General features: G+C 46.6%; 1 protein-coding gene across 17 annotated transcripts in view; it reads left to right on the top strand.

Moving 5' to 3' along the window:
* Positions 1 to 19,708, top strand: part of TANC2 (tetratricopeptide repeat, ankyrin repeat and coiled-coil containing 2) — a gene marked incomplete at its 3' end in the record, with an annotated part of 279,985 nt that overhangs the window by 105,751 nt on the left and 154,526 nt on the right. For 14 of the 17 annotated variants that reach the window (XM_082779048.1, XM_082779047.1, XM_082779046.1 and 11 more), the window contains one exon: positions 16,084 to 16,155. The exons of the other annotated variants lie outside the window; for them this stretch is intronic. In XM_082779048.1, coding sequence (XP_082635174.1) covers positions 16,084 to 16,155 — 72 coding nt within the window. The remainder of the gene's footprint in view (positions 1 to 16,083; positions 16,156 to 19,708) is intronic. 17 annotated transcript variants of the gene reach the window in all.

The following is a 19,708-nucleotide window of genomic DNA, read 5'->3' on the forward strand; positions in this document are numbered from 1 at the left end:
TCCCAAAACACTGCAGTTGATGTGTTGGATGGAAGCGTGCTGGGGCTGTGCTGAGGCTTTGCTGTGAGGAACCTGTGCTGGGCCTCACAGGGTGTGAGGGCCTGCCTCACAGCCCCTTCGTGCACGTAAATGTAGGGAGGTAACTTGAAGAAAAAATGGGAATTACTTAGCCTAACGAGCTCTCCCAGATGAAATCTTGGTGCCACCACCCTGTTCTTTCCACCTCCTAGCTCTGAGTGTGGAGCTGGGTGTGAAGGAGCAGGGGGAGCTTCAGCAGCAGGCATGGCAACACCCAGGGGGGTTTCCCAAGAGAAGTGCATCTCCAGTTATAGGCCTGCCATCTCTTATTAAACAGAATATGAAGCTCCAGCTAATATGAAGGTGCTGTTGGATGAGCTCAGAGGCCCCACCAGTCTTTAGATGTTCAGGCGTTGGTGGGCAGGTCATGCTTTCACCTCAAGGACTCTGGCCTGTCCGCCAGCCTCCTCCAGGGCTGTTGTCCAGACCCTTCTGTACCAGGGAGCGTGACATGTTACCACGCTGGGGGGCATTGCTTGCCTTGCTCCAGGTAGCGAGAAAGAAGGTCGGAAAAGAAGCAAAGGCAGAGAAATGTCCCATGGCCAATGGCTCTGGGTTGTCCTGTGCCATCTCCTGACTCTAAACCTTGTTTCCCATGTGAAAGGACAGCCAGAGTTTTGGATATTTGGTAGTTCTTCACCACATTGCATGTATTCAGGTTAAGTGTATTACTATTTATTCTTCACGCTATTTCAGAAGTTTGTTCATGATTCCTTATCCCTGCTGCCTGCCGGTGTGGCACTCAGGCCATGCGATTTCTTTGCCTTTTCCTTGCAGGGTTCCCTGACATGTAAGGAATTAGCGAGCCTCTGACCCGGGTTCTGGTTTTGAATTCTGTACCATCTGCTGTCATCAGATGCTTGCTTCCATGGTGGTAAAATAAGCACAGGCAGAACATATGAAAACAAAGCATCGGGCTGTTTTTATCAATTTTGTACAGATTTTTTTAAGAAGAAAAATTACAGTGTTTTTAACAAGAAGCAATTAATTTTTGCTTGCCACCATTTAAAAACCAATTTCCGTTCAGGCTATTAATTACTTACCATATAAATGCCTTCTTAATTGTTGCTGATTACATTATCCATCTCTAGGAGTCTTTTTTGTAGTTTTGTACCTTATCTGAAAATGAGAAGGGATTTTTTGTTGCTGTACGCATTAACAACAGTACACGATCAGGGTAAACCTTTGTTTCCTTTAGGTGCCAGGTTGGTTACTGATGTGTGCCGTGCATTTGTTTGAGGAGTGGATTTCTTCACAAAATGCTCTTTTGAATGGATAGTTTACGTAGCAGAAGTTGGACAGAATGTTAATGCAAGATAAGTTCTTTGTTTCTTAAATTGTTTCTTTGACTCTAGCAGCTTTCTGCCCTTCTGAATATTTGATTCTCTTTCAAAACCAGTGGAGAAGGGAATGTATTCTTACTTTCTAAGCTGTGAGTAATCCACGGTGTCATTTTAATTGGCAAAGCCTGTTTATAACCCATCATGTGTGATGTGCTAGAACCAGATTGATTGTACTGCCTGGCTGATAAATAAAAAAAATTGCTATAAAGAGCTTCTGTAATTGTATTAATTAGGGAGATTTATGTCTGATATCTATAAAGCAGTTTATGATGTTGCATACAACTCAATGGCAGCTTGCTTCGGCTGGTTCTGCAGTGACAAGCTGACACAGCATCCTCTGGCATGGGTAAACTTGTCCCTGGACAAACAGAGATGATGGACTGAGGCTTTGCTATTCCTCAGTTTCTTCATTTAGACATTGCACATTGGTGCAACGATTGCTATGGAAGTTCAGTGCCATCTAACATTATTGTAGGAATATATAGAAATAGTTCAGTAAATAGGAAATCTGGTAATGGTACAAAGTTATGCTACATATCATATATATCTATATTACTTTTTCTCCGCCTTTTATCTTTCATTCAGAATTTCTTGAATACTTGGTAAAAAGTCCTGTCTGTCTTTATTTGCAAAGCAAATATATTAACTGTTATTGAGTAGTAACTGGGAAATAATTATTAGAAATAATTACTCATTCTTCCGACTAAATAGAACTGTTAACCTCTTTTTATTTTACCGTATTATTGCTCTAATTAGGCCATAAATGATGACTCCATACCTCTGTGAAATTTCTTCTGCTACAGTAGAGCCAGAGGAGCCATAAGAAAGATGATTCTGGAGCACATTTGGGTTGCTTAAACACTAAAGTAGTAATACTGCAGAACTTTAAAAAATCTAGATATTTGGATTGCAGGAGGTAACGGACTGGAAGAAGGATTCTGGTTGCTTTAAGTGCCTTTGATTAAAAAGTTGTAATGTGTTTCTAAAAACATTGGTAGTGCATTCAGTGGAAATGAAATGGAAGAATTAATGCGGCTTCAACGTAAGACTGCAGAATGCAACAACAGCTGATGATGGAAAATTACACCCAGTGTTACATCTGTTTTAATAAGCAACAAAATGCTGAGAAATATCTTCCTGTATGCTTGGATGCTTCCTTCTGCTTGGGTTTAAATTTGGCATTTTGATTAAAGGTATAGGAAGGACACATTGGCCACAGTTCTGACTATGAAATAGGGGGTGCTAGCATTGTACAAGAAAACATGTTTGGTTTAAACATTTACAAGTACTTGAATTACTTTGCTAGTGAGTTGGTAGTCTGTGCTTCTGCTTCATTAGGGAAGTGCGTTCACGTCTGGGTTGCCTTCCTGATGCCATTGGTGCCTTCTGTCTCCAGGTGTTGCAAAACAGTGAGCATATGGGGAGCTTCACCTGCTGTGAGGGCACGTTGCTCTGGTCGATTCCCAGGAAAGGGACTTGGATGGCGTTTGGATTCCCATGTGTTCAGCCAAGGCTAAAATGATATTTCCAGAACGTCACATATGGGTTGGGGGAATTTCAGAGCCTTCCCCCTATGCACTTGGGCTTTAGATCTGTAATAAACCCATTTCACTTCACTCTTTGTGTCTTTGTCATTGTGCAGGGATTGCTGAGTGCTCACAGCAGACTGCCTGTTATCTCAATAACCTATTTTAAGCTCAGTCACTTGTACCAATTTCTCAACTAATTTTAGGATAGATGACCACTAAGTCATTCTAAAAATGCTGTTTCAACTTTCAATTAGAGGAACACACACGCACGCAAAGAAAATGTGCCCTGCAAAATAGGTAGCTGCCTACAAAATAGGTAACTCTTGTTCTAGCTATTACAAAAAGCATGTGTTGTATATAGTGTTAATTGCTTTTAGTTAATTACATTTTAACATATTCAGTCAATTGGAATAATTAGTATATCTGTCATGCTTTTTATTTGAAGATGAAAATACTTGTGGTTGCTAAAGGTCCCAGACAGCCTTATTAAAGTCTACAAGTATTTTATAATTTACAGATGGAGAGCAGAAGCAAGCTGAGTGGGTGATGACAGGGAGGGAATTCGGAAGTCGGGCACCACCGGCCCTTCTCCTGCCCTGTGCTTGTCCCTGCCACACATGCGCTTCCCTACCAAGCACCAGAAGGTCCCACAAACAGCACAGCGTAGTCCGACCTTGGAATAAGTTTTTTTTTTTAAAAAATGACTGTACTGAGTTGTTCTGAATCACCTTTTGAAAGATCCTGATAATTTTTCTCATATGTTTTCTACCTCCTTTTTCACCATTACATTTTTAGGTGTTACACTGAGGCAGATTGGAAGGTGTAACAATCCCGACACCATTCTGTTTGTGTGCGCTAACACCGGATTTAATCCTGTGAGAATTAAGATTGAAGCCCAAGATGGAGGAGAGTACATCTACATCTTTCAAATGGCTAGAATGGTATTTAGTTCTGGGGAGAAAAAAAAAAAAAAAAAAAAAAAGCGAGAGAGAGAAAAAAATAAAAAAGGAAGGAATTTGTGCTTGAGAGTAAATAAAATGTGGTGGGTTTCTTTGGGAGAGTGCAAGCAGGTTGCCTGGAAGGGGCTGTGCCTTCTTCTCCAAGCATTTCTGTAAATGAGTTTCCATTTCACTGTGTTGGAGATGAAGCAATAAGTGAGCAGCGGTACCTGGAGAGGGCACAGGGTCCCATCTCTGCTCTGCCCTGGGTAGTGGCCGTGTTACAGCTCTGCCAGCTGCCTGCTTCCTGCCAAACACCCAGCTCTGGACATCTTTGGTGACATTTCTTGTAACACTCAGTAATCCTGCCACAAGGAAGGAGGCACTGGTGTTAACACCTCGGTGCCTTTTCCCACCGGCGCTTGTGCACGGTGTCTGTGCGGCAGATGTGGCGAGGCTGGATTCCAGGGTGTGCTCCTCAGGTCGGAGTTGCATTTTTGTCATATGACATAATGCTCATTTACTAATGAAGAGCCTGTCGTTTTTGAAAGAGAAATGCTCAGGGAAGACCCCTTGGGCTTACAGAAATTGCTCAGTTGGTGGTGGTTTAGTTTTCCTTAAAAAAAGGAAAAGTCAGGGGGAGGACAGTGGGGGGTTACAGTACGAGGAGGCAACATCCCTCCTCCACCTGGAAACCTCCTTATCTGCTAGGAGTTGGGGTGTGTTAACAGTAGATCTTCAGCTACTTATTGGGACAAAAATAAAAAGGAGAAGTGAAATGCCACAAGATGCAATATTTTGTCATATAGTGCAATGGTGCGTTCGGGTTCGGCTGTGACTTGTGTGCCCTCTGGTTTTGATAGCAAAGCGGGTGTTTTGATTGTCTGAAATAAATACCTTACTGACCTTACAATCTCCCATGTATAAGGATAAAGATGCTGACATTGATTTTCTCCCAGAGCAGTTACCAAAATACTCTTCTAAGTATTTGCTCACAAATTCTCAGAAAGACTTCTATTTAGGTCTTGCATTCTAAAAAAAAATAATACTGCTTACATTTCATCCCACATCATTCTTACATGGTTCCGTAGCCTTTATTGAGTGGCTGGCTGCAATTCCATCCCGTGTACCCCATTTGTGCTTCCTTGCAATGGCTTCTGAAGAAGCGGTTGCTTCTTAATTTTCTCCTCTGTGACAGTTGTAACCGTGGCTCTTTTATCTGCTTATCCTGGGCGATTCTGCATTGCCCCCGTAGGAGCATGAAATGTAATTTCAGAAAAATAATTATAAGTTGATGCACGTAGATTGCTGCAAATTAGTACCTTTCTGATTCAGTGACAGTAAACATTACATTCAGCTGATTACTTCCTACACTGCCCCATTAACTTTTATGGAGTTTCCAAAAAGACCAACTTTACATTAATTTAAATAGTGAACAAGCGAGGCTACAGCTCTCCTTTTTTGTAACTACGACGATTGTTCATCAAAACAGTTTTGGCGACAAGTACTGAAAATGCGAGCGCTAAATCAAAAGAAAATATTAGAATTGAATTTTTTGAATTTTAGAAGCACCGATGTTATAGAATGTTATAAACCAACCCAAATCTCCCTGGCAGTGAAAGGAACATGAGGAGTCTGAATGAGTCCAATTCTTTTGGACAATTTACCTCACCGATCAAATTTTGTATCAAGTTTGCATCCTGTTATTTTTTTTTTCTTGGTTCTGTTTTTGAATGATTGTGCTCTTTTTAAGGAAGAAACTTGGTGTGTACTTGGCCCATTTGGGGATGTCTGTACTAGAGGACTGAAGATTTATGGAGAATTTTAAGTTTTATTCTACCTGAAAGATCAGGGACATTTCAGACTCTTCATAAAAAAAGTTATGGATAAAAAAGAAAAGACGTCACTGAAATCTTCAGTGTGAAAATACCTGCTGCCTACGTGCATTTTGGGTATCATTAGGAAACAAATGCACAAAATTACATGATTATACACAACTGAACGATGGCTTGCGATTTTCGAAGCAGGTTGAACAAACAGTGTTGAGATTATGAATTGAACAGGAGTAGGCTGCCTTCTGCGTGATCTTTTGTTTCCACCTTGACTATTCAGAGTCCCAGTATGCCTGCTTTTACGCCTTTTCACAGCCATTTGGACAAATTAAGGAATGATGTTTTCACTCCAGATTGCTTTCTGCTCCTTCGATTGTTCCTTAATGAGCTCAGATACAATGCAGGTACTGAGGTTAGCTAGCCTTTGTTTATAAATTTGGGTAATGTACTTATTAATGCCATTTTAAAGTGCATGAAGTATAAAAAGCAGTTACGAATAAAAATATGTAATGCAATTTCATAAGCTTTAATGGAATAACCACGCCAGCGTGTGGACCATGTCCTGGTCTGTAGGTGCACTAATCAAGTGCAGTGGCGCTGCGTTTCTGAACTCCATCATGCCCTGTTGCAGCCACGACTCCAGAAATAATTTGTAATGCTGCACATTTTATGATGTTCAAGGTTGCTTTGAACTGTGCACTCACTTGGACTCAGGCTGCATACCTCGTGTCAGCAGTGTCTCTGCTTACTGCACATCTATCCAGTGGGATTGTATTTAAAATACAACAAGGTAAAAACACTTATCTCTATTAAATGTATATTAATTTTTCCCTTAAAGTATTTCAGAACACACAGGCTGGCATTCCCATTTTTTAAAGTCTTAGCATTTTGTTCATATACAAAAAAAAAGACTCTTGCTGACCCACACATTAACAGTTCCAGACACAACCTTACATTTCTGAAAGCGTTCCCGTGATTTCCGTCTCCCGTTGCTTTGCATAATGAACTGTACGCAGTTGAAGAGCTGGTATTGTTTTCTTCGTGTCCGGGCAGTGATGTAATTGAGGTGTGCTTCTTCCCTTTCCACACTTTGAAATGTCTCTGCTCAGCTTGAAGCACGCTTGCTCTCGGTGCCTGTTCCTGACCGCTGGGTCTCGATCTGGTGATCTGGTGAGTGTGGAAGCGTGTGCACCTAGAGGAGCTTCAGTAATGATTTTTCTACCAGTAATTGCAGAACAAATAATTGTGTGCATTTTGTATTTTTCTACGACTTGAGTGAATTGTCAAGGCTGCTCAGAAGGGACTCAACATGTTGGAAAACGTAAAGGCTGGAGCTTTTTTTAATGGGGAATCCATCACTAAAGTGGGGCTGTTCGGTTAGTGAATTAATACACTTCTTAATAGCTTTTATCATAATAATTTTTGTGCTTGCCTTCTGAAGCAGAGAACCCCCTCACGAACCAGCTCGGGGAGATTTGTGGCTGAGCTGTTCCTTCTTCAAGTAAGGGCTCAGCCCGCTCCCCCCTGGCTCAGTTCTGGGGATGTTTTACCTCTTCGCGTCTGGGGTCACATCTGGGTCGACCCCAGGTGGGTGCATTTCACACGTGTCATTCCCGAGCCCGGCTGGGATCGGCCAGGATGGCAGAAAAGAGGATTTGCAGCTGGCTCCCCTCCGGGGCCGGGGGCCAGCAGCGATGCCCCGAGGGGGCCGTCCTGCAGCCATCGCGGGCTGGGAGCGGCGTTGTGGCATGGAGCGGGATGATTTTGGGGGCATTGATGAATCTGTTAGGGCAGAGCGCTCCGTTACATCCAATGCGGTGGGTTCCTGCAGCAGATTTCCCAGCATGCGTGCAGGAGATAGACCCACCCTTTTATTTCCCTGCCTTAAAAATCGCTTTGTCAGGCGAAAGCAAGAGGGAGACCTGGGAAGGCATTGAGACACATCGCGTGGCTTATGCACGCTTTAATCAAACGGGGGGGACGGGATTGTCAGGCTGCTGGTACTTAATTTATTTAAAACTTGTTGTCTTTGCCTTTAATGCGAGCACCTGGTGGCGAGGTGGTGCTGAGTGGGGCCGGACTGCAGGATGCTCCACTAATTGCTGTGCGGTGCTTTGGGCAGTGGGGTTAGTCGGGGGGGCTGCTAAAACCCATGGGATTTTCTGTTCCCTTTGGGAGCAGCGTGTTCAAAGCAACCACAGATTTGTTATCCGTTGTGTCGCTGCTTTTACACGGGGAGAGGAGCAGGCGGGGAAGGAAGGGGAGCTGGCGCTTCTCAGCCCCGTTTTGGTAGGGAAGGCTGCTTTTCTGAAGCTGTTACTAAGCGTGGTTATTGCAATTCCTTAATCTCTTTGTAACTGAGAGACAGACTCTAGGGCTCGTGTGCTGTGCTTGCCACGCAGGAGCTGCTCCGTGCCCTCCCCGGGAGCCTGACCCCGGTCCCGGGTACAACCGGGGGGCGTTCGCCCTCCGGTGCGACAGCGACTCATTGAAATTAAATAATGTGCAAGTCTTAATGGAACTTCTTAACACTGAGATATTTAAAAATACAGAATAACAAAAGCTTTCCTTCCTTTAATTGTTAGACAGGAGAGAATAGGGATCACTGACTCAGGCTTGTGGTGTGTCACTCGGTTCCCCCGGGGCACGAGCACAGATAACTGCTTTGTTCCTCCTGGTGACTTCTGCAGGAGGCCCTTCACCAGGTTTATCTCAGTTCTGATTTTTCTTTAAAACTCATATGGTGTTTCCTAGAATGGATTTCATACCCAATTTACTGGTGGTGACCTCTTTTAGAGGCTCTGTCAGTAAGGGTCGTGTTTTGCTGCCTCCAGAATCCGTGGGGCAGCCGAGCTGTTTGCACTCCCCTGAGCGAAACCACTGTGTGTGTGGTGGGTGATCCCTGCCTGCAGCTCCTAGGTGGTACCAATGCAAACACTCCCGGTTACCTGCCTGAAACCATCCTTAAATAAACACCTGACAGCGCGGTGTGAACAGCAGCAGCCTCCCAAGCACCAGAGGTGTGCGCTATCCAGACTGCGAACACGAGCACAAAGAAGTTAGGAAATGTGATGAATGTTCCCTTAGCCCCTTAATGACACTAATTGCCCCCCTCCCCCCTTTTTTTTTTGCACATATATTAAGATAACTCTTTAATTATTTGTATTAATAATTGTATGGTGTTGTTCCTCAGTAACCTCGCTGCACCCCTGCAGGGAACAGAGTGTGCTCAAAGTCTTGATTTGTAGCAGAGAGCAAGAGGAGATGCTTCCATCACTTAACCCTGAGCTGTGGGCTGCTGTTTCTCTTCTTGCCACCCTCTGCCTTTTCACTACACATCCGAAATCCTGCTGGTACCAGCCCTTTTCACGGGCTGACACTGGTTTGTTTGTATATACTTATATTTTTCTTTTAAGTATTGATCGTTTCGCAGTTCTGCCTCAGAGGGAGAAGGTGCCTGCCCTGCACAGGGAGCTTGCTGGGCTTCCTCTTGCCTTTACTTGGATGTACAGCAGCTGGCAGGGCTCAGCACACCGCGTGCTGAGTCACCACGTGTCTGGTAGCCCTCCTCAATCGACCCTGGAAGTTATTTTACGGTGATCTTTCTCCCCCCTTACTACACCGTGCAACTTGCAAATTACCTGAGAACTCTCCCAGTCAATGTTTTTTGTGGTTTTTGATGTTTTGTTTTTTTTTTTTGTGCAGCAGCTCCTGTTCTCAGATGTGTGGCTTTGGAAATCGGGTTGTCACCATTTTGCCTCCTGCTGTCGAGTGTTCAGGAGCAGTACCTCCAGCTCTGCCTGGCGTCACGCTGTGCTCTCCTGCTTAATGCTTATTCTCACATAGTGAGCGAGTCTGCCTTTGTTTTTGTTCCAAATATTGCTTTTGTTACGTCCAAGTGACTTCACAGGGGAGATACTGTCCTTCCAAATGATTTTAAATAGATTAATTCCTACTTATACATCCAGTGTTCCAGCAGTACTGCCTCTGGTTGGTTGGTGTTGCATCTCTTGTTATTTTTTGTGAAAGTACTGTGCTGAGAAAATACTTGCTGCCCTTCACTAGGGAAGCTGACTTCCCTGAGACCAAAGCCGCTCATTTGGGGCTAAAAGTTAGTTCTTTTAAAATGAAGAACTTGCTCGTTTGTTGGATTTATTCTGTTGTAGAAAACCCAAGGAGGGTTTGGATGCCTGGTAAAGGTGTTGGGTATGAGACTTCAAGCAGCACCTTGCATTTATTCCATACCGAAGTAGTGTCAGCTACCTTGTTGCTCCTGTTAAGGGGGAAGCCGAGTTTTGGAGCAGCTGCAAAACTCTCAGGATAAAATGCAGCAGATGTGTTGGTAGTGCTGTATCCCTATCGCTCTTTCTCACTTGCAGGGCAAGCAGGCGATCAGGCCCAGTCAGCATGGCTTTATGAAAGGCAGGTCCTGCTTGACGAACCTGATCTCCTTCTATGACAAAGTGACGCGCTGGGTGGATGAGGGAAAGGCTGTGGATGTGGTCTACCTTGACTTCAGCAAGGCTTTTGACACCGTCTCCCACAGCATTCTCCTCAAGAAACTGGCTGCCCTAGGCTTGGACTGGCGTACGCTTCGTTGGGTTAGAAACTGGCTGGATAGCCGGGCCCAAAGAGTCGTGGTAAATGGAGCCAAGTCCAGTTGGAGGCCAGTCACTAGTGGCGTCCCCCAGGGCTCGGTGCTGGGGCCGGTCCTCTTTAATATCTTCATCGATGATCTGGGCGAGGGCATTGAGTGCACCCTCAATAAGTTTGCAGATGACACCAAGTTAGGTGCGTGTGTCGATCTGCTTGAGGGTAGGAAAGCTCTGCAGGAGGATCTGGATAGGCTGCACCGATGGGCTGAGGTCAACTGCATGAAGTTCAACAAGGACAAGTGCCGGGTCCTGCACATGGGGCGCAATAACCCCAAGCAGAGCTACAGGCTGGGAGAGGAATGGTTGGAAAGCTGCCAGGCAGAGAAGGACCTGGGAGTGATGGTGGACAGTCGGCTGAATATGAGCCAGCAGTGTGCTCAGGTGGCCAAGAAGGCCAACGGCATACTGGCTTGTATCAGGAACAGTGTGACCAGCAGGGCTAGGGAGGTGATCGTCCCCCTGTACTCAGCTCTGGTGAGGCCGCACCTCGAGTACTGTGTTCAGTTTTGGGCCCCTCGCTACAAGAAGGACATCGAGGTGCTTGAGCGGGTGCAGAGAAGGGCAACGAAGCTGGTGAGGGGTCTGGAGAACAAGTCCTACGAGGAGCGGCTGAGGGAGCTGGGCTTGTTCAGCCTGGAGAAAAGGAGGCTCAGGGGCGACCTTATCGCTCTTTATAGGTACCTCAAGGGAGGCTGTAGCGAGGTGGGGGTTGGCCTGTTCTCCCACGTGCCTGGTGACAGGACGAGGGGGAACGGGCTTAAGTTGAGCCAGGGGAGTTTTAGGTTAGATGTTAGGAAGAACTTCTTCACTGAAAGGGTTGTGAGGCACTGGAACAGGCTGCCCAGGGAAGTGGTGGAGTCACCATCCCTGGAAGTCTTCAAAAGACGTTTAGATGTAGAGCTTAGGGAAATGGTTTAGTGGGGACTGCTAGCGTTAGGTCAGAGGTTGGACTCGATGATCTTGAGGTCTCTTCCAACCTAGAAATTCTGTGATTCTGTGATTCCTTTCAGAAAAGCAGGAGCCTCCCAGCTGTTCTTCCAGGCTCGGTCACTCCCCGGCGATGCTGGCTGTAGCTGCAGGGAGTGCTCCCAGGTCTGCAGTTTGCGATGTTTTATTTTTTGCTAATCCTCTGAATGCCTGAGAGGAGGAGAACGAGGATCGAGTCTGGCTGAGGTGAACAGCTCTGCAGCAGTGGAAACCCGGCTGGGTGAGGGGGGAGGAAAAATCCAGATTTGCGGGAGTGGGAATGGGGCTGAGCTGACACAGCACCATGCTGAGGACAGGAGGGCAGGGGGTGTGTTTTGAACCAGCCCAGTTGTACAAAAGAAACAAATTGCAGCGAGCACGGGGTCATGCTTGGTCTGTTCCTCCATCTTCAGGAGGAACATCTCCTCTCTTCCCTAGCAGCACTGGCAGGGGAGGTCATGCATCCCTCACTGTGATAGTGTTTTAAGTCCGATTTGGTCCTTTAATATTCTTTTTTCTTTACTTTCAAAACTCTTACATCTCTCTCAGGCATATACTAGAGTTTTAGGGTGTTGTATAGCTCTTTGAGATAAATTAGGGGAAGGGTATTCTAAAGTTAACTTGGAACGTCTGTTTGTGTTACTGAAAACGTGTTATTAGCACCATGAAGTATGAGCTGCCTTCGCTGCTCAGGAGCATTTAACTGAACCGAGAGTTAAGCTATTGTCTGAATCTTACTGCAAAGCACTATGGAAAAAGTGTATCCTGTGAATTCAAGACAATCTTACAAACCAGCTTCATGTCACCAAACATTCCTTGGTTTTACCATTGTGTTAAAAGCAAAATCACAGAATCGCAGAATCACCTAGGTTGGGAGAGACCTCCAAGGTTACCTAGTCCAACCTCTGACCTAACACTAACCAGTTCTCCACTAAACCATATCACTGAGCTCTACATCTAAACGTCTTTTCAAGACCTCCAGGGATGGTGACTCCACCACTTCCCTGGGCAGCCCATCCCAATGCCTAACAACCCTTTTGGTAAAGAAGTTCTTCCTAATATCCAACCTAAACCACAAACCACCCCTGGCGCAACTTTATCCCATTTCCCTCCCCAAAAAAGAAACACTCACACAACTCCTGAGAATTGGCAAGAGTTGTTTATTGCCAGGACATCTCACAGGCAAGCCTGCGAGATGTCTGTGGTGTTTGGTGGCTCCCAGCTAATGTTTGCGATGGAGCCTGAGCAATGAGTAGGGGGCTTGCCGGGCACTCCTGCGATGCTGCTGGTGCCCTCGGATGGCAGAGCACAAAGACACGCTGCGGGAGTCCCAGGTCTGTTCTGGCCGGGGTGGATCCACTTCCATCTGTTCCTCCATGTCTGGTGGATCCAGCTCCATTGGCTCCATGGTGTTAGGCAGGAGGCTAAGCCAGACTTTGCTTGGGACTGCCCAAATGGGATGCCTTCCGCCCGGCATGTTCTCTGGCCAGGGTGCTGAACCAGGGGCTCGTCCAGTCCCACGGCTTGGTCCCATGCCAGTCTCAGCTTGATTTTCATGCACAGGTCCATTGGTGCCGTCTGGTTTCTGGCCATTACCGCGTCCCGCACTGTGCTCCGGACTACGTGCACCCCTCTGCTCCCCGCAGCTGTCTCTCTGGTGCTCTCGCCTTTGCCCCATGTCACTGTTGCTCCTGTGGTAAGGCCCAGGCCCCCTGTTGCTGGATGTTTGAGGGGCCGGCCTGTTCCCCGCATTGCTGCGGTGCCAATGGTGTTGCCTGTATCTGTCGGTGGGCAGGGCGCCAGAGGTCCCTCGGGCACTGGTGTGTCTTGTGCCAACGGCGCTATTCCTCCACCCACGACACCTCTCCTGATCAGGTGCATTCCTTCTTGGTGCTTCTCCGGACCACATAGCTGTCCTCGCGCACCAAGAGGCCTGCTGCTCGCCTTGCTTTCCTGGTCTCCTTCCTGCAGCGCAAGCTGGCAGTTAGAGGGACGAGATGCTCAGCGAGTGGTGGCCAGCTGCCGAGGGGCCTCTTTTATAGGGCGCGCGGCAAAGGCAGGGCAGCGGTGGCCACTGTGACCTCAGCAAGCCTCTGTGATGGAGTGGCCCACGCGTGGCCAAAGGTGGCTGTGTTGGGACTGGCCTGGAAGATGTCCTCACGTGGACAAGAAGGAGGGTTGGGGGTGCTGAGGGCCCCTTTCCTGGGGCTGGCTCCCCCGGGCCATTTGGCTTGCCCTTGGCCACGGGGACTACCCTGCGCCTCCCATCCTGTGCCCTGGTTCCAGTAATACCAACATACTCAAGAATGTGTTGGAGGTTTAAGACTAGTAGATAAATAAAGTCATCTACTGGAGACTGCTACACGTGATCCAAATCTGTGTTCCTGCTGTGTGTGGTTTGCTTTGGCAGATTATGGTTAAGTCTTAAACCATTTCTCTTATTGTGTCACATCTTTCTGTCTTACCTAAAAAGAAAACGCGGTAGCTTCATTGCTTCTGCCTGATCAAGAAACCTGTCATGCACCTCTTGACAACTGGATGTTGTTTCATTTTTTCTTCCTCCGTAAAGCTAGGAAAGCTGCACAGTGTGTGTTTTGACGTCTTGTTTCAGAGGATTTCTAATGCAACTTCACCCAACCGTTGCCAGTTTTCCTGTCCACAGAGGACTCCTAGGTTGTCCTCGGGGTAGGACGGGGCCGTAGGGACCATCTCGGCCACTTGTCCCCACAGGGCGTGCAGCCTCCTGTTGGAAACATCTTGCAGAGGACGGTGCGAGCCGCTCCGTGCCCCTGGGGACAGGTTTGTTGGGACCGACCATGGCTTTGTGGGCAAGGCACTCATTTAGCAGCACTTGCAATGACTGTAGGGATAAAGGTTTAATTTCCTTTGGTAACAATGAGGTGGCTTTTACTAAATACAAGGTTTTCCTCCTGATTTTACTGCTGCGACTTTGGTTTTGTAGCTGTAGTCTTTTGAAACTTCCAGTCCTTCCAATTGCCTTGCGCTGTGTGTTTGTGGTCGCGACTTGAACTCGTTTTTATTTCCTTCGTTAACGTCGAGGTTGTCCGTGTGGGCATGCAGCTGGGGGGGCACAGAGATAATTCTGGTATCTGCGTGCTAGGCAGCGTTCAAAACCAGCACTGCGTCCTGCAACAGAAGCACAGAGACAGCAGCCTGTGCCCCTCCGTCACGCAGTGCTCGTGGGTGCCAGCCAGGCTGGAGGAAGGCTCCACGTAACGAACCCCAGGACGGCTCTAAGCTAACGAAGGTTCCTTGAATATGTCAAAATTGCAGTCATATTTCCAATATCACATCCTTCCTGCAGCCAGAGTAGCAAAGTGAGGGGGGGAAATGTCAAGGGCTGTGTCCTCCTCGACACCTGGCAATTACCGTGGCTTGTTGGGGCACGAGCAATTGATGGAAAATGGGCACTTTTCGGTTGCTTTAACTTGCTATAGGCTGACCTTTCTGTGCAGCTGTCGTATGACCAGGGAAAAAGGCAAAGGTGAGAGCAAATGGGTGCCAGCACCCATTCAGGATGCCTGAATGTGGCTTAGGTGGAACTGAGGGCCGGAAGGGTTTTGTGAAGGGAAAAGGACACAAGGAACCCCTCCTTAGCAGGGATGTGGTCCTGGTTTTAGGGGCACAGGAGGGGCTAGACGTAAATTTTGGGCCACCTGTTCAGTTCTGCAGGCGTGCTCCGGTACACAACTTACCTCTCAAGCGAGACCGATGTACTCACCTGCGATGGGAGTCAGTAAAGTTGAATTATCGGTGGGCACAGCAGCTGCCCCCTGTGTGCCTGGAGGCAGATTGGGGTGCAGCCCCTCCTAGTGTAACCCCAAAGCGTAAAGGCGGAAATCAGCTGTCGAGTTTTTAGGTAATACAGCTATTGAGCAATTCAGTTGTATCAAAACTAATTTCAGGCCTTGCAAAAGCTTCCCCTCCCCCTGCCATAAGCTTTAATAACCTCTGAAAAACATCCTGCATTGTGAAGGCTTGTTTTTGCTTGTTCACCATCTGCAGAGCTAGACTTCTTTCTGCCCGCACAGCCCCTGTGTACTCCAACATCTATATTGATGTGCGCATCTATTGTTTCTAATCTGGTCACTTGATCAATGAAGACCAGCATGTAATTAATTGTATAGTATTGTACACAATGTCCCTCTCTACATTTATCCAGATGGATTTGTTATTTGTTAACCGTAGCTGCTTAGAAGAGGATGTAATGAGCAGTGGTTTTGTTCCTCTCTGCCTTCCCAGTTTTTTTTTTTGCTGACAAATAGTTTTAATGGGAAACAATTTCAAAGAGCACTTCTTTTTTTTTTTTTTTTTTGTTTTCCTGGGCCTGTCTCATCATACACTTAATAATTTTTTTTAATGTTTTGATACAATGGTCCAAAGTGAAGGAGCTAACTGAAGATGCCCAACCTGGTTCCTATTCCATTCAAATTTCTCTGGGGTCCGTAGGAGAGTTTAAAAGCCTGCTTTTGTTCCTGAGGACCCTCTAGACTTCATTTGCAGCAATCAGGGGACAAAATTGAAGAACCAGCGGAGCAGTCAGCAGCAGGGTGCCCCAGCTCTCCTTTGCACCTTCCCGTCCCAGCCCTACCCATCGCACTGCGAGCGTCAGCTCCCGTTGAGCTGCCCCCACGGCTCGGGGATGGGGCTCAAGGAAAAGTTGCGTCTGCCTGACCTGTCCACTATGATGTTCTACTTCTGCTGTTTTGGTTCTCATGCAGATGGAGGGAACGAGGAGCCACCAGACCGAAGACAGGCAAGTGTAGACTTCCGTCAGAGCCGATCTGGGCAAGGTAAACGCTAGTGTTGTTCTCCCTCGGTGACTCGTTTCTCGTTTGTTCGCCTTCTCTGTATTTGTTTTCTGTTTTTCGCAGACTGTGTAATCTCTTGGAGTTATTGTAACCATCGCTGTTATTTGTACAGCTATGACTATTTGGTAATATTCACAAAACTGATGATCTTGTTACAGTTTGAAGGAGTTTAGGATAATTTGTGGCCCAGCGTAGGCGTGCCCGTGTTGCATCTGCATTTTGCAGACGGAGGGACCGAGCTTTGTGCAAGGGCTGTTGGCAGAGGTGTAGGGAGTCTTCAGCATGTACCAGCACAAATCTAAACACCGCTTGCTTCCCTCCCTGCTTGCAAAGGGGAGGGCCTGGCTGGTTCTCAATAACCAGTTTTTTCTCTCCCAAAACTCCCTGGATGTGAGTAGAGATGGGAAGTGGGCAATCCTGCACGGGGGGGCTCAGCAGCTGCTTCATATGTCTTTGTTGTGTTGCACCCTACAAGAACAGGGCGAAGGGTCCTATGAAGAAAGTGGTAAAAATAGTCTTTACATTATGTAAATAATGATTCTACAGCCTCTTTTGTTGAGTATCCATTATTCACAATAGGCTTGGTGGTTAAAACCAGTGCTGTGGCTGTGTAACAGGGATTGCTGTCGCTGACAGCAGCGGCTCTTATCTCTGTGCTGGCTTACATTTCCTTTGAAGTAGCTTACTTATAAGTTTTAAGCATTTGCTCATTTGTGAGGGTTGTGAAAATGCAGGTTATCTTTATGCAGCTCGTGAGATCAATTAAAAAGCATTTCGTGGAAGCATGACTCTGGTGGGTGCTATGTGTGTTGGCTTATTTTCTGTTTCAGATTGCAGCAATAATTTTCCTTTCATTTAGGTTCAAGTCTGTTGTTGTCATGGTGTCCTAATGACTTATTATGGAGGCATTTTCTCCGGAGCATTGTTCTTTTCTGGCAGCATTCCAGTGTTGCCCAGGCAAAATTGCTGCAAGTGATTGAAGCCCGCGATCAGGATGAGGGGGATTGGAATTTACAGTTAAAGCCACGAAGCCCTGTGAAACATCAGCAGCTGAAACCACTTTGTTAGCACAGGACCTTTGTCTTATCATTTTACAATTCTGTATTTTAAAATAGAGGAATTATCCATCCCCTTGTTAGCTGTAGGCACTCGGTGACAGCTTGCATACAAGCAGCATTTGGCTCTCTCGCTTTGTTGGAGAACACAGGACGAGTGGTAGTTCTCTCCCCAGCAGTTAGTTCAGCTCAAGTTGCTGTTGATGTTGCTTCTAAAGGCTGAGCCTTGCCCGCTTGCTTTTCTGTTGGTCTGTATGATGTTCTTTATTTGTTTGGGTTCTGTCTGTTGCCTTGTTTTTACAAGATACAGCAGCTTGGATGGAGCTGTTCGTTTCCAGGTTGCCTGCTGGATTTCGGCGCGCTTGTTCAGACACCGTGTTCTCCCAGGTTACACGTCTGCCCGTTCAGTCAACATCTTGGCTGCTGTGGAAAAGTACTGATATTGGGCAGAGGACAGGGGTGGTTTTTTTTTCCAAATTCCTGCTTGCCAAGGAACAACCGATCTATTTCTGTTTGCCTCCGAGTGCAGCGCTGTAAGCATGTACGAGCATTCACAAGGAGCTCCCTCGTGAGTAGCTGGAGCAGTGGATGCAGGTCTGGAGCAGCAGGCGGCCTCTGGTCTGTGTGCGTGAGCTGCTTGGCTGCCTGCACAATGCATTTCTCATCATCGTGGGTTAAGGGGTTTTATTATGCCTAGATAAACAGCTGACTGAAATAAGGAGGTCATCTTCCTGCTGGTTAAACTTCCACATTGCCATCCGTGATGCCCAAGTCTTAGAGTTGTTTATGAAGCTCTGTTATCTTGATATACTTCAAGAAATAATCTGTTAGTTCAATTAGTTCATATATACTTTATAGTAACATTTTATTTAAGTACAGCTAGTAGAGAAGCTGTCAAAGTTCTGGTTCAGCCGTGAATGTTCCCTTATCTCAGGGTTTGATAAAGCCCAGTACTCCTTCTGGCTGAAACAAATTTAAGTCTATTTCAGTGACCCTGTTTGCTTGTTGACTCTGGCCAGGGTACGAGAGGAACTCTGACGGTGTGGAATGAAAATAATAAGTTCTGGATATGTTCCGAGTGTGCTGGTTTTCTTTTAAAGCGTTTGAGAATTTTAAGAGGGAAAATATTCCTGAAAACTTGGTCAAGTTTCTGTCATTACTTTTTTCTACATAAGTTATTGCCCCCAGTTGCCTTCAATTTTAGGTAAGTGACAATCCTTGGTCAAAGATAACTTTGAACTTAAAGTGTAGTAATAAAGTGTGCACTGCCTTTTAGGTCTTCCCCAAAGCCTTAGGTATAGATTGATTTTGTTGATGTCAATGCCAATTTCGGCGCTAATGCCATTTGCCTCTCCTGGCACTCAGGGGTGATTTGGAGCAGGCTTGCAGAGTCAGCAGAGGTGTTCAGCTCAACAGCTCTGGAAAAAGCAAGGTCTTATGTCAAGTAAGCTATGTATGGAGCCAGTAACTTAAGTTGGCAGTACAACACTGGAAGATACTATTTTTTTAAAGGTATATTAACAGTATTATATCAAATTATGCCTTCCTCAAAAAAAGAAAAAATAGGCCCAACTCCATAATTAAGCATAGTCACTGCAACTTTTGGACAATTACCAGAAAAAAAACAAGGTGATGTTCATCAAAGTTCAGGTTTTGAGGTCTGCTGATCAGCTGCTGTCCCACACGCTGTGTGAGCGTGAGGCTTAGGCCTGCTCCTTAGAGCACGCCTGTCTGTCCTGTCGGCACAACGTGCTGCTTAGCATCCGATGGAAAGCGATCTGAGAAATGGTGACCTTCCACTTCTGAAGCTGTGGCTGTTGGGCCTTGCTGTGCTGGTCAAAGGTGTGAAAAATGCTGGTTACAGGTGGACGTTTGTGAGATGACTGCCTGCGTCTGCACCAAACACTGGTGCACTGCGTGGAGCCCAGGGCACGATTCCCTTCCTAAAGCAGAACCCAAACCTGTGTCATCTTGTCCTAAACTCCACTGAAATTCCGCTGAGGAGCACTTCTGGACAGCCTGCTCAGATGTAGGCACCTCCGTTGAGGGCACTAAAATGAGTTGAGAGAAAGGCAGTCTCAGCACACCAGAGCACTTCTTCCTGTGATTGAAGAGGAACGGTGCCGTGCCTGGAAGAGGTCCATAAGCACAGGCTCAATGCCTGGGAGAGAGTGGTGCTGGCGGCAGGTTTGTTGCAGTCACCCACAGCTGCTTCATAGAATCACTAAGGTTGGAAAAGACCTTCAGGATCATCTGGTCCAACCATCCCCCTACCACCACTGTCACCCACTAAACCATGTCCCTGAGCACCACGTCCAACCTCTCCTTGAACACCCCCAGGGACAGTGCCTCCACCACCTCCCTGGGCAACCCATTCCAATGCCTGACTGCTCTTTCTGAGAAGAAATGTCTCCTCATTTCCAACCTGAACCTCCCCTGGCACAACTTGAGGCCATTCCCTCTAGTTTTATCACTAGTTA

This window comes from Aythya marila, assembly GCF_965140915.1.
Source record: "Aythya marila genome assembly, chromosome: 25".
In the NCBI taxonomy this organism is placed as follows: domain Eukaryota; kingdom Metazoa; phylum Chordata; class Aves; order Anseriformes; family Anatidae; genus Aythya; species Aythya marila.